Here is a 23,831-nt window from a genome sequence, read left to right as displayed (position 1 = left end):
TGACCACACCCTGGATCCACTCAGTCAACTCCCCTCGGCAAGCTTTAATAAGCCAAGAATGGCAAGGGTCGAGAGGATATGTTGCTGGCTGCATCATTGCAAGCACCTTGTCCACATCTTCAGGTTGCATCAACTGAAACCAATCCCAAGTTGCAGCAGATGTTGCACTGGATATCTCTCAGTAGATGTGGATGGGGCATCAAGATTGCTTTGGAGGCAAGCAACTTTACTGTCAAAGTAGATAGCCTTGCCTTAGATTTCTGTGGTAGCTCACCACTTCCCCATGGCTACACCTCCCTCTACCCATGATCACTGACGTTGGGGCAGTATCACCCATGTCCTTCCTTACTAAGACTCCTCCTAAACACCTGATATTGACCCAACAAGAGCTCACCACCAAACCTACCTGAGCCAATTATCTCAGTAGACCTCTGATAGAACTGGGAGCAGTCAGAACCACTCAATATTTTCAAACAGAGCACATCTGTTCCCCCTGTCTCACACCCAGAGAGGGCTAGACTTCTACCAGTTACAAACTCTCACTTTGAAGGCAACTGGCATCTTTCTTCTGTCTTTCAGTTCATTGCATAGGCTCTCACCCTGCACAGGAACTACACAATCGCCATACACCCTCTCCACTACCAATCTCTTGTAGATTGGTTTTGAAAAAAAGAAGGGGTAGTGCCCTCGACCTTGGGACTCCCTAAGGGACTTCCCAAGGGACGACTCCCTAAGGGACTTCCCAAGGGACGACTCCCTTTGGAGTTGCCCCTTCGGTGGCAACCCTGCCGGCAGCAGATCCACTGCCCCAGGGCATCTGGGCTTTTATGCCCCCTGACTCAGCCAGGAGCTGATGCAAGAGGCTGCAAGATTGACTGCAGCCTCTCTCTGGATTTAGGGTCAGGGAAGGTGTCCCAGTCCTTGCAGCACTGCCGAGGGACCTCAGCTGTGTTGAGAGACAGCAACCCAAAGGAGCGAACGAGTAAGAAAACATCCAGATGCTCAAGTACTCAGTCCCAGGGCCAGTCTTCTGCAGCCCCCCAGTGCTGCAGCTGTGTATGTGTGTGTAAAAACTTCCATTTCCTTCTATTGTTCCAAAATGCTTAATTCTACTGTAGCTTTACTATTGAAAGTCAATTTTAGACAGAACTGTAAATATAATAACATGCTAGGATCTGAAAGATTGCATTTGCTTCAAACTGATTTTGGATGTTCCAAGACTATACATTCCAAGTTTTTAAGACTTCATTAGTACAGCTTTATAATCAGGGGGCAAATAAATTTGAGTGAAAACTGATTTCACAGTGAGTTGTTCTTTGGACTGTGGCCTCCCAAAATTTATGGAATGTTGTCATTAAGTGCCATTAGCATCTGTTGAACTTGAAACCCGTCTTGCTTCTTACAGAATTTTTCATATGTTTCAAATAAAACATTTTCTGCTAACACCTTCTGTGTTGCCATTGTTAAGGATATAAAATGACTTGTGTGTGTTTATATTTACAATGTGGTAGAAGTGCTTTAATCTGAGATATCCAAAAGCAAGAGACTAGCTGAGAATTGAAGGACAAAGTTAGTTGAAGTTTGTTAAAGTCAATGACCTAATGAATTTATGAGAGCTAGGAATTTTATTGCAGTTTAATAATGTGAGTTGCCTTTATGGGTCTGAGAAACAACAAATAATCAGGGGTCATCAGAAATTTATACCAAAATACTAGAAGAATGTGGTGTGTATATTGCCCTTGAGATTTTTGAAATATAATATGCTGCATTTTTTCAGGAAAATGTAGATGTTAGGTCTGGTATCATGATTTATTTTTGATGGCTTCATTCTTGGGAAGTTACACTGAAATGGGAAGGATCATTCCATTGTACAATAGTGTTAATGCAGCCTTGCAAGCAAATACAGTCTTCATTCATTCTCTGCTAAGCAACAGTCTGCTTCTGCTACCACTTCCAGTCACCTTCCCTATCTTCTGGGATGGCAACATCCCAGGTGCCTGTCCTTTTTTAAGGCAGCAGAGTCAGCCAAATGAGATTGTGCTACACAATCCAATCAGGATGCTGCAGGCCTTAATGCAGCAGTCACATGAAGTCATACACTTCCTCTCTCCTCCTGCTCCTGACCTCAAAAGACCACATCGCTCAGGATGTCAGGAGAAAGAAAAAGAACACAGAACCACTGTTGTGTTTTACTGTTGTTTCACCAACTGGAGAAACCAGTGGGTCATGGAAGGTTCCTTGATCCAATGGAAAAGGGGTGATTTCTGTGAATTCCTCCTTTCTATCGCAGCCTCCACCCCCAGTGCCATTTCTGATCTGGTTCCAAAGGGTCCCTCTGGAGCAGATTGTGGAGAGGGAGCTTCAGATGGAACGGTGAATAAGCAAAAATTGCCTCCCTTTTTTGTTCAGATATGCTGGATCAAAATGCAGGGATACAATTGGATACAGGCCTGTATAATCAATATTTGTGGTGCTCTATATGTGGTTTGCTGTTAATTGTCTTCCTATATAACTTTGTATATTACATTTTTGTAATGTTTGAAGCATCCCGGAGATCATTGTCTGGTTAAAACATGATTATACGTCCTGTTGTATTCTGGATATCTGTTAGCTTTTTCAATCTGATCCTGTTATATGGTGTATGAAATTAGGAGAGTATCCTGATAGTGTATATCTACCAAGGTTTTATGTAAACAGAGTAGAATGCTTCCATATTAAATAATATGTTTACATATGTTTAATCTCCAGCTTTCTTTTTTTAAAAAAAGTACGTTTCTATGTGTTCTAGTTCTTGAGATATACACCAAAACACCAGACCCTCCCCCGCAACTTCTGTTGAACCAGCTCATAGCTGGCTGCTCTAACCCCTCCCTTTCAGGTTTGTAGCCAGTAAGTGTTGACCTCCAGGCGGTACCAAGACCACGTTGCAAGGCCTGAAAATTGTTGTTTCATAAATTGAATAAGTGTATAGCTTTCAATCTTTTTCTGTCTTGCGTGCAGGAGTCAAACAAGTTTAAATTTTCCTGGGCTGTTGAAGAGGGTAGGGTTTTGAAAACCTTCCCAACATGAACCTTTAGTCCAATCCTCGCTTTTCTGGCAGTAAAGCTGCAATGCTAATACCATTGAACCACATTGAATTCAATAGAACCTATTTTGAGTAGACATGGTTAGGATTGTGTTGTAAATTAATGGGACTTTTGAGTGAACATAGCAAAGAATTTCTTTGTGTTTTTAATTTTTGTCTTCCCCTCCTATCCTATTTTTTAAAGCAGTTAGGCACGGCTTGCATAGGTATCACTGCTTTTATTATGTAGGAAAGTAATACTGATTTTATTTTATTTTTCATAGAATCATAGAATAGTAGAGTTGGAAGGGGCCTATAAGGCCATCAAGTCCAACCCCCTGCTCAATGCGGGAATCCAAATCAAAGCATTCCCGACAGACGGCTGTCCAGCTGCCTCTTGAATGCCTCCAGTGTCGGAGAGCCCACTACCTCTCTAGGTCATTGGTTCCATTGTCGTATGGCTCTAACAGTTAGGAAGTTTTTCCTGATGTTCAGTTGAAATCTGGCTTCCTGCAACTTGAGCAGATTATTCCGTGTCCTGCACTTTGGGATGATTGAGAAGAGATCCCGGCCCTCCTCTATGTGACAACCTTTCATGTACTTGAAGAATGCTATCATATCTCCCCTCAGTCTTCTCCAGGCTAAACATGCCCAGTTCTTTCAGTCTCTCCTCATAGGGCTTTGTTTGCAATCCCCTGATCATCCTTGTTGCCCTCCTCTGAACCTGTTCCAGTTTGTCTGCATCCTTCTTGAAGTGCGGAGACCAGAACTGGACGCAGTATTTTAAAAATGTTCTGCAAGGATTTGAATCCCCTCATAGCCATGAAGCTCACTGGGTGACCTTGGGCCAGTCACTGCCTCTCAGCCTCATGAAAACCCTATTCATAGGGTTGCCATAAGTCAGAATCGACTTGAAGGCAGTACATTTACATTTTATGTATTTTTACATCTCCGGGGTGTGTGTGTATATGGAGTCTTCCCAACAACCCTGTGAGATAGGGTTGGTGAATGGAAACCAAGGCAGCTCAAAACAGGAAATAAATCCCTTTAAAATCCAATAACCATAAAAACAAGTATAAGTTGCAAAACATCTTAAAGTGGCATGATTCTGAATTTTGGGTTGGGTGAGTGAAGTTTCTTATCACTTGAGATTGCAGTTCTGTGCATGCTTCCTTGTTTGAGTAAACATCTTTGACAGTCATGCTTCTATAAATATTTCTTCATTTAAAGCACATGACTTCTAAAGAATCCTGGGGACTGTAGTCAGAGCTGGCTGCAGACATGCTGAGGCCCTTGGGCACAAGCCTGCCCCAGGCCCCGGCGCTCCCCTTCCGTGATTTGTGGCAGGATCGCTGCTGTGGATCACACGCCCTGCCATTCCCTTGCTTAACCTATCTTTCTCAGGTGTTCTGTGGTTGCACACACAGTGTTCCCTTAACAAAGATGGCGGCTGAGGTTTTCCTAAGGGACCATGTTCAAAGGTAGGGGCAGGGCATTCCAGGCAGGGGGTTGCCAACCCTGCTTGGATATGGATATCTTTGCAGAGGATCCCTAGTCAAGCTTTACAGTCAGCACAATCCAAACCATATCTACTCAGAAGTAAGTCCTATTGAGTTCTGTTGGACTTAGTAAGTGTGTTTAGAAATGCAGCCTTCAGGGGCATCCATCTTTACTCTTTGAGTGCTCCCATCTAAAATCTCCACAACATAAGGCTCCTGTCTTCTTAGAATGATCTTCTGGTGACTGGCCTGGCCTGAGGGCATTTAAACCTTCTTGCCAGAAGAAAGTAGGCTAGATTAAATGTTCCCTGCCCAGGCTCCATCTTTTAGCTATCTTAATTTCCAATCAAAGAAATGTTTTTGTTTTGTTTGAATTGTATGTTGCAAGCAACTGTGATTGCTTAATGAGATCAGTCGGGCCCACCCCTATGGCATCACTTGGCCTGACGCTATGACATCACTAGAGCGTGCCCCTGAAATCTCAGGGTTTGAGATGCTTCTGACCAGGCAACCCTACTTTAGTCTATTTCTGTAGGGCACTTCTTAAGTTGCTTAAAATGATGCACCTAAACAAAACTGGCCCTCCCCAAAACACACACACAAACTAACAGTATATTTAAGGTAGATGTTACTTTCTGGTTCCTACATCACACCTAATGTAAACACTAGTTTACATTACACCACATGTACATTAATTTACATTACATTAGTTATAACAACTATTTGAGTTATCTGATCTAGAAGGTGGGTTGTACTGGGGTTAACCACGTATCTGAAAGATGTAAGTTTGCATCAAGCATTCCTTCATATTTTAGTATGTTGGTCTCTCTCTCTCTCTTTTACTCTACGGTGCTTCAAGTACAGTTAGATCATTTACGTGAATTGGGTTCCGTGGAATGATATTACCATAAATATAAATTGTGCATAAAATGCTGCAATTATGCTCTATTATGCAGTACAGTGAACCTGGAGTATGCTTGCCTTAGTTCTTGAGTATGTACCCTTTAAAAAGCATCTGACCTGCAGTGATTGAATGGAAACTTTATGGGAGTTGGTTAAGGCATAATTTAAGATGGAATACTTTGAATAGAGGCAACACATAAATGTACAAAGATTATGGAAATGCTGAGTTGATTTTGTACTATGCTATCACATAATCCTTTGTGTCTCATTCATGTACTCTCCCACATATTTTTATGTAACTGAATTTTCCTATCTGGTAATCTTCATGGTGGTTGATATGCTGGAAGGGCCATGAAGGGTGCATAAGTAGCATTAAAAATTGTATGATGATTGTATTATAGCACTAAAGACTTTCATATTATTACATGTAAGTCTAAGAAAATACATTGCATATTCAGTGGATTTTAATATCACTGAAAGCAAGATGGGGTACTATGTAAGTTTCACTTGAAGGAGTGTCTCAAGCTCTGCACTCTTCACCAGTCACGTAAATAGTTTCCAGAATTTAAAGTTTCTGGACACAGTTCAACATAGATGCAAGGATGCATTGGATTGTGGCTTCTTTCTATAAGTATAACCTTTTGACTGGAAAAACTAAGGCTAATCCAAACTTTACTAATCTAGGATCTTATTTTATCTTTTCCCCTCTTTCTTTCCTTTGTAGGATCAGGAGATGGTTTGGGGAAAATTATCCAGAGATTTCCTTTAAAGGATTTGGATGACACTCCTTTTCCACAGGGAATAGAGTTGGTAAGTTGCTCTGTGATATATGTTTGCAGACACTTAATCCTGCATGTAGATTTGTACAGAGCTTGGAAGATTACTCTTTAAAAGCAATGTTACCATTACAGTTACAATTGTTCTGAAAGGAATTGATTACTTTGCCATTACTCAAAAGTAATCACTACAATTACAGTTAAGTTACTTAAAAGAAAAAACCTAGAGTGCCTACAAGGTGCTGGCCTTGGCTGCTGCACACTTAAGTAACCTAAAACAACATTAAAACACACACATACACAGAGGGTAGTAGAATATATATATATTTAATCCATAAAATAGTAGTGGTGGTCTCTCTACTGGTAAGGGAGGTGGGGAGGGAGGCAGAGCCACCGTTCAGAGCTTCACATGCCCAACTAAGCGCACCCCCCATTCTTATCCAGCAAGTGTTGTCTCTCTCACTCAACCACCTTCCGGACTCTGCCCTGCCACCAACTAAGGCACACCTGCCGAAGCAAACATTTTTGACTTGGATGCAAAAAAGTTAAATAGTGCAAATGCAGCAAAGTAGCCAGGGAGGGCAGTGGAGGCTGCTTCACACACCAAGTGCAAACACAGTATTAAAACACACACACGCACTCACACTCATCGTCATCTTCTCTCACCTCCACAGTTCTTCATCTCCATTCTGCTACTGCCTCTTTCATCCGCATCCTTGCATTCCAGCTCCTTTCTCCCTCCACCCCATTCTTCTCCACCATCATCCATTTTTTAAACATTTTTTCTTTCCACTCTACCCCCCATCTTGCTCTCTGCCTCCTCCCTCATCGCCTCCTAAATACCCACAGAGCACGAGGGAAGAGCGATGCTGCACATGATTTTCATCCACAAATCAGAGGAGCAGAAGACTTCCCCTGCTCCCTCCTAGTAATGCCCCATAGCAGGCCCACCCTTAGCATGTGCAGGGCCCGGGGCAGAAGCATAGTTGGGCCCCCCCACATTCTCTCTCTCTCTCTCGGGGAGAGAGAGATTTTATTTACGGATATATGTAATTATAATATTTACATATGAGGCTAACAACCTATTAAATACAAATATGATTACCTTCACTTCAGGGAATAGGCCTCTAGTCAACCTGTTCCAGACATATCCATTTCTTCACTGGTCTCTCGACATCTGTCTTCCCTTTGTTGATATCTGCTAGATATGGCAGTCTATTTCTAGGCATATTTTCCCATCTTTATCTTCCTAACTAAACAATTGAAAACACTTTGTGCAGAACCATTGTTTTAAATACTGAGGATGACAGAATGTAATCATTTCTGTAAATGTCTGGGCCTGGCTGCTTTGTTGATGGGCAATTACTTTCGGATTAAAATAAAAATAATACAAATATAAGAAACTATATATTTATTCTCAAAGATTTATTTTCCTTGCTTTCACCTGCAAAATCATTAATCAACTTGTCAAAATCTAGAGTTTCACTGCTGATGAGCGGCGGCAGCACAGGGAAGCCACTTTATAAATGTTAGTTTTCCTTATATACTTGAATATTCGAAAAGGTTGCCTCACAACTTGGAACTTTTACATTTTGTCAACTTGTAACTTTTCATTTTGTCGACTTTGCAGAGACGTTTCCAAGTATATCAAATCAGATGTTTGCAAAGGGTCTTTGTAATTGCTGAGAAATAGTGGTATAGTGATTATAGAAAATAACAGATGTCTAGAAAATCTGTAAGTTCTCAGGAAACAGCATTCCTAGGTATTGGGCCAATTTGCTGCATCATGTTTTCATAATTGCACTTTTAAAGTTGCTTCATATCATAATGGTTTACTGCTTTAGTGTATTTTTGCATCCTTCTGTTTTAATTCTTTGACCAAAAAAAAGCTAGGTCTAGCTTTGTAATTTGATTCAGAACAGGTCCCATAGGGTTGAACAGTAGGCCTCAAATGCTACTAACTGGAAACAACTCCAGGGATAGGAACAGAGCTATTGTGACACCCATGGAGCCACTCCAGTAGGATACCATGGTTAACAGTATCAAAAGCCACTGAGGGGCCAAGGAAAATGAACTGGGTTGAATTCCCCGTCTCTTTCCCAATAAATGTAAAAAAAGCAGCCTCAGTGCTATATCTGGACCTGAAGCTGGATTAAAATGTGCCCAGACCTTCTGCTTCCTCCAAGAATTCCTGCAGTGAATTGCCACCAGCCTCTTGAGCACCTTGTTCAAAAAGGGGTATTAGCAGCAGGGTGATAGTTGTTCAACACTTTGGGGTCCCAGGATGCCCTCTAGAGTAGATGGTGAATCAGTGTCTCTTTTGAACAAGAGATACTACCTCCCTCCTTGTAGTGAGGCATTCTCCACAACCTAGACTCACATGGTCAGTTCCCTTCAACTTGGTTTTGTAAGCCATGATGGGCAACGGTCAAATACAGGGTAATAGGCCGAACCCCTACAAGCAGGCTGCAGTTATTGAAACTGACATGACATGATTCTTGGCACTTCCACAGAGCTAATCCTAATTGTCCTATCTAATTCCATGTGAATCTGGGCAACTTTTTCCTCAGTGCCTAGCAAACTTTTCACAATATTATCCATTGAACAAAAGCATGTCTGTAAAACACTGGGTTGTCATTACTTTATTTTCAATGTTGTGGTACATGCCCTGAGAACATATTTTCTGCATCTTGTAAAAATCACATTGTCAGGAAAATATTTTTAGTGATGTTATCCAAGAATTTAATATAGCTGAAGCTATATTATGAGAACGGAATACTGTAAGAACAATAAATTCTGAAATTACAGTATATATACAAAAAGGTTATCCCCAGTAAATTTAGACTTGCATAGTTGTCAACAACTGAGAACTTTCCAGGAAGAATTCCACATTTCTTTGGCCTTTTGAAAAGAAGCATTCAGGAATTGTTTGGTGGTGGGGATGTTACAGTATATATTGGAGAGTGAATAAAGTTTTAAATGTCTGAGCTAGCACCATTGATTTAGGCATATTTAAAGGTATTAAGGACCTAATTTTTTATATAAATGTTCAGGGACTTCAGTAACATTGATGGACTGCATTTCTCTATCTCTCATGCAATCCCTGTCCACAGCTGTGAGCCCCTATCCAATTAGTACATTTATATAATGCCTTTCTGAAAATAAGACAATGTGACATGAGGTTCTCAAGTGTCTCTCATTCAGACACTGAGATCCAGGCTGCCTCAGTTTCAGCAGGTTGTTCCATCATGTGCCCTTGGGCCATGTTTTGAGACTAACTTTATACCCCTTCATGAAGAACCCTATGCTGTATCTGCATTTGGGAGAATGAGAAACAATGTGTTTCCTCAGTGTAATATAGGATTTCCCCCCCTTATCCTCTCCATGAAGCTGTATGGAAATTATTGCCCCCCTGAACTGCAAAAAGCTTTACATTATCCTCTGAGATTGTAGAACAATTCATCCTTTTCTCATCCTAGCTCAACACTCCTCTGAAAATTCCCCCTCATTTCTCAGACTCTAACATTTGTTTGTTATGCTACCTTTCCTCTTCTAGTCTCTGCAGTTCTGTTATATAATTTTTATTACTCATTAATTGTTTTTGGCAGCCTTGAGTAATGTTGATGACCCTTATATGATTGGATTGACTTTGGCTAATGTTTGTTCCTTGTGTTTAATCATTCTACTGTTGTCTGGCAGTAGAAAATATGAGGAGGGAGGTCTGTGCACCTTCCATCTATTTTTGAACATGAATTGCTTACAGCTTCCCCCTCCTTCTCTTGCACTTGCAGGAGTTTGCCCAAAATCTCTTTGGTTGGTCCCATGTCGTTGTAACATTATCTTGATGGCCTTTTCTTACAAACTGTCTGAACTGTTTGGAAGTCCTGCAGGGTGTGAAGCCGTGGAGGGTGTGCACAAACCTGTGGTCTTTTGCCTGCCTCTCCCCTGACAATAGTGACCAGGGGTGATGAAGTGATGTCTGTAAAGACCCTAACATCCTGTAAAAAAACTGTTATCTGCCTGCCACTATTTTGAAAAGCTCAGTAAGGTACTCCAGGTTCTTCCCCAGTCTTATTCTTTGTGCCATTTGAATCAGGATGAAAGTACAGCCAGGTAGGTATATTAGATTTTATTTATTTATTTAATGAACAAAATTTATATACTGCTTGAATGTAAAGACCTCTACGTGGTTTACAAAAAAAATTAACATTATCAATACAGTTAAAAACAAGTAATTAAAGCATATTTAAAACAATTCAGCTTTCTAATTAAACAATTAAAAAGTTTAAAACAGATCAGCATCTATGTGTTTGGATAGGCTTGCCTAAGCAAAAACGTTGGAAGCAGACGCCGAAAGGAATACAGTGAAGGCACCTGCCTTAGGCAGGGAGTTCCAAAGAGTAGATGCTGCCACACTAAAAGAACAATGTTTTACAAGTGTAGAATGAGTATTATGTCACACCTGTAACAGTGCTTGTTCCTCAGAGCAAAGTGTGTGAGTGGTCACACACAGGTAAAATGGTCTTACAAGTTAACTGGTCCCAAGCTATTAAGGGCTTTGTAGACCAGTAGTGTCACCTTGAACTTGACTCAGTGACAAATTGGCAACCAGTGCAGATCTCTAAGCAGAGGTGTCATATGCTGATATGGTCTCATTCCCATCAGCAAACTGGCTGCAGCATTCTGCGCTAATTGCAGTTTCCAGGTAAGGTGAAGGAAAGCCTGACATAGAGTACAGTAGATCATATTCTGATTTAGGGAAATGTGATGTTTCATGCTGGCATGTTTTGAGGCAAAAAAATAAACTGATAAAAATCTCTATGAAATTGGCTAAGCATCTTGTGTAATGCCTGTTTGCAAGACATCATACTTGAAATGGTCAAATTTAGCAAAGCTTATTTTAACTTTAAGATCGTGTAAATAGTTTGCAATATTTATTATTCTCCAGTGGGCACCAGAACACCCCCAAGTAGGTACTGTCTTCCTCTCATGTTGCTTGAGGGAGGAAAGAATTAACACTCCAAAGGACTCTCACCTTAGCCTCTCCCACAGAATGCCGGTTTGTTTTCCTGCCTAGCTTGAGCAGTACTGTTTTCACCTTGCTCTTTAGTCTGGCTGGCTTATATCCTTACTTTCCCTACTGTTTTTGAGTTGTTGTGTCTGAGCCAAGATCATGTAAATAGTTTGCAATATTTATCAGTATACAAGAGCTAAACTCCTAGATTCTGAGATTACTAAGCACTATGTTTTTCCTCTGAAACTGGCAGAGGGAGGACTCTCATAGCTGAGAAAATAACAAAGCTTAACAAGACACAGATAATATATATTGGCAAAAGTTTGATAGGAATTAAAATCAATTTCTTTCTAGCCAACTTTGCAAATAACTTCTTCCTTTAGTTGGCTTTAACATTTATTAACTGTGAGAGAATTGCTCCAAGCACCGTTCTTTGAAACTCATTTAATCTTTCTTTCTTTCTTTCTTTCTTTCTTTCTTTCTTTCTTTCTTTCTTTCTTTCTTTCTTTCTTTCTTTCTTTCTTTCTTATTTGATTTATATCCCTCCCTTCTTCCCAGCAGGAGCCCAAGGCAGCAAACAAAAGCACTAAAAACACTTTAAAACATCATAAAAATAGACTTTAAAATACATTAAAACAAAATATCTTTAAAAATTTTTTAAAAGCTTTCAAGACATCTTAAAAAAGGTTAAAAACATTTTTTTAAAAAAGGTTTAAAAACATATTAAAAAGCAATTCCAACAGAGACACAGACTTCTTGTATTATAAATCAAGCATGATTTGTTCTGCGTGTAAAATTGAATATTTTTCCTCTATCTTTACTATGTTTAAATAAATTCATATAGTACCACGTGTCACCAAAGCTTTTCAAAACAATTGCAGTGTGTGTGCATATAGAATTTGTTCAATAAAGCTGAAAAGGTACCACTTTTAAAGCAGCATTAGAAGGCAAAATATGATTAAAGGTCATGATAAGCTTTGTTTCAAAAAGACTCTTAAAAATATTTTGCTATTGTCTTTTCTGAATAATATTTAATAAGCACAACCACTAGGTGCGTCTAAATTGAGAGAGCTCTGTGTAAGAGTATGCCCCTCTAGGTCAAACCTCTCATCGGTTTTTGGGATAAATTTAAGCAAAATTGGCTTTACATTACAAATCTTAATTTTGTGGATGAAAGCAAAATCTTCCTGAACAAGATGTTCTTTTTTTCTGTTTTCAAATGAGCTGTTAAGCCAAGCCATTTAAGATCCAAACATCCAAAGTAAACTCAACTATTTAAAGGTCATATTAGGGACAGCATTTATAAGTTTTTTTTAAAACTCAGTTGAATATTTGTCATTAACATGCTAAATTGAAAGTGGAAAATGAACTTAAATCCAATATTTATTGAACATTCCAAAAACGAGGCAGGTGGGGACAGTTAAGGACGTTTCAGACTACCTCAAGCTGTTTGATGTCATAACTCATGCAGTAGAGTAGTGGCAAATTTAGAAGTCCAGGGTCCCTTCATGACTCACCAGGATCTGCCTCACAGGCCAAATTTGACAGGTGACTGGGGGCACCCACCTGTCAATCACATGATACCATTATCCAACCCATTTATCAAAACACCTTGCAAGGGGTTCCCAAGCTACAACATCCTGCTCGCAACCAGGTACTTGGAAATCGGTGCACATGGGGCATTCCTAGCCCTGTGCTTGGTGCTTCGCAAAGCACCAAACATACAGGTAGCAAAGTGGTTGTTTCTCCCCTCCCCATGAGGGGTGGGGATAAACAAGCTGGTATTTTATAGGCAGTGCCGCCTGCAAGAAAGGTCCCTCTCACAGCTGATCTGCAAAAAGCAAGTTTCTTCCCCTTGCATTTTGTATATCAGCTGAGAGAAGGACTTCTCTCTCGCACATGATGCCTGTAAAATACAAGGGACATTGCTTGACAAGTGTTTCTTTCTGTTTGCACAGACTCACTGCAGCCAAAATGGAGGGTGCATGGGGGGAGAGAGAAAGGGCTCTGGAGAGTGAGGTGTGGTGGCTAGTATTAGCCCTGCCTCCCTTTCTAACACTTTGGTTCCTTCTGACTTTGTCCATCCATAAATGCTCCTATGTCATCTTTCATGTCTTGTTTCAGCATCAGAAGTGTGTTAGTTAACTGTGCTGCCCTTCTGCTATTACCCTTTCAAGCTGATTTCTTGGTCCAGTTTTTCTGGCCCTGCAATCAGTTGTTAACCTAATTCTAGGACTCATTTCTCCCCTCGTTCCCATGGTTCATGAGCATTTTGTTATTGGCTGACTCCATGTTCAATTTATGTAAATTTCCCCTCTAAAATGTATATAGTATAGAATATGATACATCCAGGTATGCAGACCTCCTCATGCATAAGCTTTATAAAGTTCAAGCTGTAAAAAGTTTTTCTGGTCTCCACTCTTTTTTTCTAGTTCTGGGAAGTCAGCCAATATAGTCTTGCTTGTATAAACAAAGGAGATAACAACTTGGAGGAGCCATAAGAGGAAGCTTCTTATATGGTGTGGACAATATCTGCTTCTGGTTAAAGTGACTAGTTGGCAGGTTAGCTGGTCTCACTTGCTGCCTGTGCAAGGCGGCATGGAGAGATACTTGTGTAGAGGTAGCAACTGATAAGCAGACAGCTGTTGAGCAAGGTCATAGCCTTGAGACAGACCTGTAATAAGCGAAGTTAGGAGCAGTATTTTACCAGTCTCTCTGTGGAGAGCTGGTCGAACATTGCTGTGTTGCTGCAGGAGGTCCAAGGCTTGCCTTGACTTAGATAGCTGTGATTGAGATGATTCCATTTTGTTATAGAAATATATTGAAATGTACTAACAGGAAAATGTAACTTGTTTGATGTTGATTCCTCGCAATATAACTTCACCAGTATTACAGTGTAACTTGTATAAGTCTTAACTAATAGAACATTAAACTTTAAAATATATTAACTATATACTGGTGTTTGTTGTTGTTATGTGCCTTCAAGTTGATTACGACTTCAGCTACCTCCAATAGCATCTGTCATGGACCACCCTGTTCAGATCTTGTGTATTGGCCCGTGGGCAAGCTCAGCAGCTATATCAGCAGAATAGCTGCCTGTAGGCAAGGGGGGCTTGTATTCCCCCCGCCTTAGTTCTCGTTAGTTTAGCATTCAGCATCTAAGCATGCAGGGAGATGGGTCAAGGACGGCCAATGTGAGAGCCACCTGGAGTCTAATCTGGGGTTCCTAACAAGCGTTCGGTGTGATGCTCTGCCAAGAGTGTCTGTGTGATGCTGGGAAGGTGCCTTGTTAACCAGATAGGGTAGGCCTTGGAGCAGTTAACTCCCTGCCAGGCAATTAGGGGCATACAGCTTATCAGCTATTGTTATGCTGTATGATCCTGGGAAAGAGCCCCATCATTGGAGGGCTATGCAATTAAAGCAATGACTTAATTCTTTGTAGTAATTAGTAGCATGATGTAGCCTTTTCTATGCCTTATAATAATTAATCAGTTATGTAATCTCATCTTTGAGCTGGTAAACATGTATCCTATAAAAGTGCTTCTTGTGCCCAATGGTTAACAACCACGCTCTGTGCAAGACGTGCAGACTGTTCCACGTTGGGTGCGCCTGAGTGCTGAAAGTTACCCAATAAACTATCTCCTTTAAGTAAACCTGCGTCTCAGTCTGCCTTCTTTATCTCTCTGGTACCTCAGAAACCTGAATGCCCATTGGCCAGGGCATACATCTTGTAAGTTCAGGTCTGTGGCTTCCTTTATGGAATCAATCCATCTCTTGTTTGGCCTTCCTCTTTTCCTACTCCCTTCTGTTTTTCCCAGCATTATGGTATTTTCCAGTGAATCTTGTCTTTTCTAGTGATCTCATGATTTGTCCAAAGTATGATAACCTCAGTTTCATCATTTTAGCTTGTAGTGACAGTTCTGGTTTAATTTGTTCTAACCCTCAATTATTTGTCTTTTTCACATTCCATGGTATGCACAAAGCTCTCCTCCAACACCACATTTCAAATGAGTTTATTTTTCTCTTATCCGCTTTTTTCACTGTCCAACTTTCACATCCATACATAGAGATCAGAAATACCATGGCCTGAATGATCCTGACTTTAGTGTTCAGTGATACATCTTTGCATTTGAGGACCTTTTCTAGTTCTCTCATAGCTGCCCTCCCCAGTTCTAGCCTTCTTCTGATTTCTTGACTATCGTCTCCATTTTGGTTAATGACTGTGCCAAGGTATTGATAATCCTTGACAAGTTCAATGTCCTCATTGTCAACTTTAAAGTTACATAAATCTTCTGTATACTGATGTATAAGCCTGATATGTAATTCTGAGCTATAAGTCTTATATTTGACTTCTGATCATAACTGATTCTACCTATTTGGCTCAGGCCTATACTGAAGATGTACCCATATGTAAGTCATACATGTACAAATTGTAATGAACTTTGATTTGATTCAGACTTAATGGCTAAGACTACTGTATGCATTACTAGTAAAGATGTTGAATGCTTAAAGAATAAATATAAGATTTGTAGAGATAATCTATTGCTGAATTCCCATTTTTCCTGAGATATCCCTAAACCTTTGTATGTTCTTTGGTGGAACCTAGAGAGTTCTTTGGTTCTCCTAGAGAGACCTAACTGCTGTCAAAAACAGTGGAAGCTCATGTGACCACAATGTTTGTCTTATAAGTTGGCTGTGTAGATTCAGACTAAAGAGAGTACACAAGGACCCTCAATCCAGTGTATTCACAAGATAGAGATGGTTCAAGGCCATTTCAGCTTGTTTGTTCCTCTGTGAAGAGGATGCAATAATACGGAATTCTGAGAGGAAAAGAGAATAAAGTGTGGCCATGCTGTTGAAGAGAAAGTTGAGCATGAGATTAATAGATGGCATTCAACAAATGCTCTAGAGTCTTTTATCACTCTTTTCAAGCTACTTTATTCATAATTTTGAAGTCTTGGTACAGGATTAGTATGCTGATGGCACCCAATTCAGGAATTAGAGGGTGTGTGTAGATGGTTTTCCTATGAACACAAAGGTAAGTGAATGTGCATATCCACCCTCACATTATGTCTGAACAAATAGTTTTTCAGAAAGTTGGAGGCTTTATTGCAGATCCATCAGTGCCCACACAGTGTACACTTTTTGTCATAACATCATCTTTGGTCAAACTTGTTTTTCTCTATAACAGTTCAAGCAATGTAAAAGAAAAAACAAGACTAGTTTCCAGCAGCATAACGAATGCTGCTTAATTGCATTTTGTTTCATAAATTTACTGGCTGCATTTTCTACTTAAGCAACACAATTGACGTATGTCTATCAGGGTGGGGAACCTGTGGCCTTCCAGAGGTTGCTGAACTACAATTCCCTTCATCCCTAACTGTTGCCTGTGTTGATTGGGATTGATGTGAGTTGAAGTTCAGCAACCTCTAAAGGGCTACAAGTTCCCCATCTGTGGTGTATATTTTGGTGTAAATAGCAGCAGGATTTAAGCTCCACAAGCTAGAGGGAGCCCCACCTGATGAAGTATCTCTGCCCCAGCAACAAAGCTTCAGGGCGAGTTAAACGGAATAGTGATGAGAGAGTAAGTAACATCTATTTAATTAAAGCAACATCTGCAACTAAGAAGGGCACAATAAAAGCACTGTGTGCTAGCAGAGAAGCTTGAGGGGGACAGTAAACTAGACTAAACTCAAACTTTGGAGAAGGGATAAAAAGAAACACCCACAACAAATATATGTAGTTCCACATAATACAAATCTAGCTAGTGGAAGAGTCAGCCCATATTATAAAAAGGTAGCCATAGCTTTTAAAAACAAGCCCGGTGTAGACTTTGGTTTTCCTAGACTAAAAAGGTTAGGCTGTTTTTGTAGGAGAAAAAAGGACTCTGCTAAAAGCTTTAGCTTTCAGATCAGTTTAAAACCAGCTAAACACTAATCCGTCTTATCCAAACTAGAGTGTAAGCTACCACTTAAAATTACAAGGTGTCTTGCACTTTAAAAAGTGTGTTTTCCTCAATGAAAAAAGAGAAAGAAGAATCGGGTAAAAGCTAGTTAGGTTTTGTTAACTAGAAGTTTTTAAAAAGGAATCTTAGGCAGGGAGGAAAGAAGGGAACTTCCCCAGGGAGTTAATCTCCACTCAGTTCACTGCCTATTGTCCACTTAACAGATAGTTTATTTTCTATCTCCAGGAGTCTAAACTGACCTGACCCCATTCCCTTTTCAAATTCATACACTCAGAAATGTGAGCCACACCCTCTTACCTCACTGGTTGTAGTAGCAGCTAGGAAGAACTAGCCAGGCATATAAATTTAGGACAGCTTAGTGAGGGAGCCCCATCTGATAAAGTGTGACTGCCCCAGTGATAAAGCGTCGGGGTGAGTTAAGCAGAAGAGTGAGCTCAGCAGCACGGTGAGGAGGCCAGGGCACACCACTCTGCTCCTCCTTTCCTTGACCTAAACAAAACCTAATCTCCCCAATAACGTAACAAACTAAAAAATACCAACTAGTTATGCAGGTAGAAAGCCAGCAACAGTGTGGGGTCTCTTCAGGGTACTGCACTCTGTGTCAGATGTATGACTATTTGCCTGCTAGACATAAATCATGGGTGTGTCCTTGGTGCAATGAGCTCTTGGCCTTCAGGAAACAGGTTTCTTTCCTTAAGGCCAAGGTGGCTGGACAGGAGAAGCTGAGAGAGGCAAAGAGGCTGATGGATGAGGGCCTTTGGGAAAATAGCTATGTCCCACTCCCAGGATGATAGCTCTCCTGCTGTCACTTTGGGGAAGATGGAAGGGATCCCTTAAATGGGACCCATTCCTTGGGTAATGAGCGGTTATCTTTTGTGCCCAGGATACTCCTCTGGGGGTGGACAAATCCTAGCAGTGGATGATGCAGTCATTAGGAACATAGATAGCAGCGTTAGTCGCCTGCCCTGGTGCAAAGGCTATGGATGTTGCATGTCTAGATAGCCTGATAGATAGGGCTGGCAAGGAGATAGTGGTCATGGTGGACATTCACCAATGACATGGGGGAGTGTAGTCATGAGTCCTGAAAACAAAAGTTTAGCTGCTGGGTAGGAATCAGATGGTGTGTGTAGAATCATAGAATCATAGAATAGTAGAGTTGGAAGGGGCCTATAAGGCCATCAAGTCCAACTCCCTGCTCAATGCAGGAATCCAAATCAAAGCACTCCCAACAGATGGCTGTCCAGCTGCCTCTTGAATGCTTCCAGTGTCAGAGAGCCCGCTACCTCTCTAGGTAATTGATTCCATTGTCGTATGGCTCTTAACAGTTACGAAGTTTTTCCAGATGTCCAGTCGAAATCTGGCTTCCTGCAACTTGAGCCCATTATTCCATGTCCAGCACTCTGGGACAATCGAGAAGAGATCCCGGCCCTCCTCTATATGAAAACCTTTCACGTACTTGAAGAGTGCCACCATATTGCCCCCAGTCTTCTCTTCTCCAGGCTAAACATGCCCAGTTCTTTCAGTCTCTCCTCTTTGGTTTTTGTTTCCCGTCCCCTGATCATCTTTGTTGCCCTCCTCTGAACCTGTTCCAGTTTGTCTGCATCCTTCTTGAAGTGCAGAGACCAGAACTTGACGCAGTATTCAAGATGAGGCCTAACCAGTGCTGAATAGAGGGGAACTAATAAGAACATAAGAACATAAGAAGAGCCTGCTGGATCAGGCCAGTGGCCCATCTAGTCCAGCATCCTGTTCTCACAGTGGCCTACCAGGTGCCTGGGGGAAGCCCGCAAGCAGGACCCGAGTGCAAGAACACTCTCCCCTCCTGAGGCTTCCGGCAACTGGTTTTCAGAAGCATGCTGCCTCTGACTAGGGTGGCAGAGCACAGCCATCATGGCTAGTAGCCATTGATAGCCCTGTCCTGCATGAATTTGTCTAATCTTCTTTTAAAGCCATTCAAGCTGGTGGCCATTACTGCATCTTGTGGGAGCAAATTCATAGTTTAACTATGCGCTGAGTAAAGAAGTACTTCCTTTTGTCTGTCCTGAATCTTCCAACATTCAGCTTCTTTGAATGTCCACGAGTTCTAGTATTATGAGAGAGGGAGAAGAACTTTTCTCTATCCACTTTCTCAATGCCATGCATCATTTTATACACTTCTATCATGTCTCCTCTGACCCGCCTTTTCTCTAAACTCAAAAGCCCCAAATGCTGCAACCTTTCCTCGTAAGGGAGTCGCTCCATCCCCTTGATCATTCTGGTTGCCCTCTTCTGAACCTTTTCCAACTCTATAATATCCTTTCTGAGATGAGGCGACCAGAACTGTACACAGTATTCCAAATGCGGCCACACCATAGATTTATACAACAGCATTATGATATCGGCTGTTTTATTTTCAATACCTTTCCTAATTATTGCTAGCATGGAATTTGCCTTTTTCACAGCTGCCGCACACTGGGTCGACATTTTCATCGTGCTGTCCACCACAACCCCGAGGTCTCTCTCCTGGTCGGTCACCGCCAGTTCAGACCCCATGAGCGTATATGTGAAATTCAGATTTTTTGCTCCAATAGGCATAATTTTACACTTGTTTATATTGAATGGCATTTGCCATTTTTCCGCCCATTCACTCAGTTTGGAGAGATCTTTTTGGAGCTCTTCGCAATCCCTTTTTGTTTTAACAACCCTGAACAATTTAGTGTCGTCAGCAAACTTGGCCACTTCACTGCTCACTTCTAATTCTAGGTCATTAATGAACAAGTTGAAAAGTACAGGTCCCAATACCGATCCTTGAGGGACTCCACTTTCTACAGCCCTCCATTGGGAGAACTGTCCGTTTATTCCTACTCTCTGCTTTCTGCTTCTTAACCAATTCCTTATCCACAAGAGGACCTCTCCTCTTATTCCATGACTGCTAAGCTTCCTCAGAAGCCTTTGGTGAGGTACCTTGTCAAACGCTTTTTGAAAGTCTAAGTACACTATGTCCACTGGATCACCTCTATCTATATGCTTGTTGACACTCTCAAAGAATTCTAATAGGTTACTGAGACAGGACTTTCCCTTGCAGAAGCCATGCTGGCTCTGCTTCAGCAAGGCTTGTTCTTCTATGTGCTTAGTTAATCTAGCTTTAATCATACTTTCTACCAGTTTTCCAGGGACAGAAGTTAAGCTAACTGGCCTGTAATTTCCGGGATCCCCTCTGGATCCCTTTTTGAAGATTGGCGTTACATTTGCCACTTTCCAGTCCTCAGGCACGGAGGAGGACCCGAGGGACAAGTTACATATTTTAGTTAGCAGATCAGCAATTTCACCTTTGAGTTCTTTGAGAACTCTCGGGTGGATGCCATCCGGGCCCGGTGATTTGTCAGTTTTTATATTGTCCATTAAGCTTAGAACTTCCTCTCTCGTTACCACTATTTGTCTTCGTTCCTCAGAATCCCTTCCTGCAAATGTTAGTTCAGGTTCAGGGATCTGCCCTATATCTTCCACTGTGAAGACAGATGCAAAGAATTCATTTAGCTTCTCTGCAATCTCCTTATCGTTCTTTAGTACACCTTTGACTCCCTTATCATCCAAGGGTCCAATCGCCTCCCTAGATGGTCTCCTGCTTTGAATGTATTGATAGAAATTTTTGTTGTTGGTTTTTATGTTCTTAGCAATGTGCTCCTCAAATTCTTTTTTAGCATCCCTTATTGTCTTCTTGCATTTCTTTTGCCAGAGTTTGTGTTCTTTTTTATTTTCTTCATTTGGACAAGACTTCCATTTTCTGAAGGAAGACTTTTTGCCTCTAAGAGCTTCCTTGACTTTGCTCATTAACCATGCTGGCATCTTCTTGGCCCTGGCGGTACCTTTTCTGATCTGCGGTATGCACTCCAGTTGAGCTTCTAATATAGTGTTTTTAAACAACTTCCAAGCATTTTCGAGTGATGTGACCCTCTGGACTTTGTTTTTCAGCTTTCTTTTTACCAATCCCCTCTTTTTTGTGAAGTTTCCTCTTTTGAAGTCAAATGTGACTGTGTTGGATTTTCTTGGCAATTGGCCAGTTACATGTATGTTTAATTTAATAGCACTGTGGTCACTGCTCCCAATCGGTTCAACAACACTTACATCTCGCACCAGGTCCCGGTCCCCACTGAGGATTAAGTCCAGGGTTGCCGTCCCTCTGGTCGGTTCCATGACCAACTGATCTAGGGAATAGTCATTTAGAATATCTAGAAACTTTGCTTCTTTGTCATGACTGGAACACATATGCAGCCAGTCTATGTCCGGGTAGTTGAAGTCACCCATTACTACCACATTTCCTAGTTTGGATGCTTCCTCAATTTCATATCTCATCTCAAGGTCTCCCTGAGCATTTTGATCAGGGGGACGATAGATCGTTCCCAGTATTAAGTCCCTCCTGGGGCACGGTATCACCACCCACAACGATTCTGTGGAGGAGTCTGCCTCTTTTGGGGTTTCGAGCTTGCTGGATAGAATGCCTTCTTTCACGTATAGAGCGACTCCGCCACCAATACGTCCTTCCCTGTCCTTCCGATATAGTTTATATCCAGGGATAACCGTATCCCACTGGTTTTCTCCATTCCACCAGGTCTCTGTTATGCTCACTATATCAATGCTCTTCTCTAAGACCAAGCACTCCAGTTCTCCCATCTTGGTTCGGAGGCTCCTAGCATTAGCGTACAGGGACTTGTAAGCAGTGTCTCTCTTCAAGTGTCTTTGGCACTTGTGGTTAGGCCTGTGCTAATTTTGCTCTTCTGAATTTATATCCTGTGCCCCTGCTCTCACAATGCCTAATTCTAGGCCTACCCCTTTTAAAATTTCATCATTTCTTTGGTTTTTATCCCAGGGGGGAGGTTTATTCCGAACCGGACCTTTCTCAGCTCCTGTCGGGTTTCCCCCCTGAGTCAGTTTAAAAGCTGCTCTGCTACCTTTTTAATTTTAAGTGCCAGCAGTCTGGTTCCATTCTGGTTCAAGTGGAGCCCGTCCCTTTTGTACAGGCCCGGCTTGTCCCAAAATGTTCCCCAGTGCCTAACAAATCCGAACCCTTCCACTCGACACCATCGTCTCATCCACGCATTGAGACTGCGAAGCTGGGCCTGTCTGGCTGGTCCTGTGCGTGGAACTGGTAGCATTTCAGAGAAAGCCACCTTGGAGGTCCTGGCTTTCAGCATCCTACCTAGCAACCTAAATTTTGCTTCCAGGACCTCACGGCTGCATTTCCCCATGTCGTTGGTGCCAGCGTGCACCACGACCACTGACTCCTTCCCAGCACTGTCTACCAAACTATCTAAACGACGGGTGATATCCGCAACCTTCGCACCAGGCAGGCAAAACACCTTGCGGTCTACACGCCCATCACACACCCCACTGTCTATGTTCCTAATGATCGAATCACCCACTACAAGGATCCCTCCACCCCCTGGAGATATATCCTCGGCACGAGAGGATAGCTGCTCATCCCCCAAGGAATGGGTCCCTTCTAAGGGATCGTTTCCCTCTTCCTCAGCTGGATGCTCTCCTTCCCCGAGACCATCGTTCTCCATGATAGCAGGAGAGCTATCATTGTTGGAGTGGGACACAGCTATAACGTCCCTGAAGGCCTCCTCCACACACCTCTCTGCCTCTCTCAGATTTTCCAGGTCCGCCACTTTGGCCTCAAGGAAATGAAGTCGTTCCCGGAGAGCCAGGAGCTCATTGCACCGAGAGCACACCCACGACTTCTGTCCAACAGGCAGATAGTCGTACATGCTGCAGGCGGTGCAAAACACTGGAAAGCCCCCACACCCCTGCTGGCTTCTTACCTGCATAGTTTTGTTTAAGGTTTATTACGTCAATGGGTTGGAGACTGCGGTTTAGTTGAGGTCAGGGAACAGACGGCCAGAGTGGGGGGCCCTGGCCTCCTCGCCCTGCTGCCGAACTCGCTCTGCTGCTTAACTCGCCTTGACGCTTCGTCGGCTGGGGCTCCCTCTAGCTCGTGGAGCACGAGCTCGTGAAATACTTCACACGATTTGGAAACTATACTTCTGTTAATGCAGCCTAATATAGCATTTGCCATCACACTGTTGGGTCATATTCAGCTTGTGATCAACAAAAATTCCAAGATCCTTCTCACATGCTCTGTGGCTGAGCCAAGTATGTCCCAACTTATAACTGTGCATTTGGTTTCTTTTTCCTAAGTGTAGAACTTTGCATTTATTCCTGTTGAATTTCATTCTGTTGTTTTCAGCCCAACGCTCCGCCTATCAAGGTCCCTTTGAATTTTGTTTCTGTCTTCCACAGTATTAGCTATGCCCCCCAAGTTTGTATCATCTGCAAATTTGATAAGCATGCTCTGTACCTCCTCATCCAAGTTGTTCATAAAAATGTTGAAGAGCACTGGGCCCAGAACCGAGCCCTGTGGTGCCCCACTCGTTACTTCCGCCCAGTTTGAGAAGGAACCATTGATAAGCACTCTTTGGGTACGATTCTGGAGCCAACTGTGGATCCACCTGATAGTTGTTCCATCCATCCCACATTTAGCTAGCTTGCTAGTCAGAATATCATGGGGCACTTTCTCAAAAGCTTTGCTGAAGTCGAGATATATTATGTCCACAGCACTCCCACAGTCTAC

At 42.0% G+C, this 23,831-nt stretch overlaps 1 protein-coding gene across 5 annotated transcripts in view; it reads left to right on the top strand.

Annotated features, from left to right (window-relative positions):
* SBF2 (SET binding factor 2) overlaps nucleotides 1–23,831 on the top strand; it is a 473,611-nt gene that overhangs the window by 79,223 nt on the left and 370,557 nt on the right. For 4 of the 5 annotated variants that reach the window (XM_061610392.1, XM_061610390.1, XM_061610394.1 and 1 more), the window contains exon 2: nucleotides 6,191–6,276. The exons of the other annotated variant lie outside the window; for it this stretch is intronic. In XM_061610392.1, coding sequence (XP_061466376.1) covers nucleotides 6,191–6,276 — 86 coding nt within the window. The remainder of the gene's footprint in view (nucleotides 1–6,190; nucleotides 6,277–23,831) is intronic. 5 annotated transcript variants of the gene reach the window in all.

This window comes from Rhineura floridana, chromosome 2 (genome assembly GCF_030035675.1).
Source record: "Rhineura floridana isolate rRhiFlo1 chromosome 2, rRhiFlo1.hap2, whole genome shotgun sequence".
Classification (NCBI taxonomy): Eukaryota; Metazoa; Chordata; class Lepidosauria; order Squamata; family Rhineuridae; genus Rhineura; species Rhineura floridana.
This window is presented reverse-complemented; position numbering and strand designations above follow the sequence as displayed.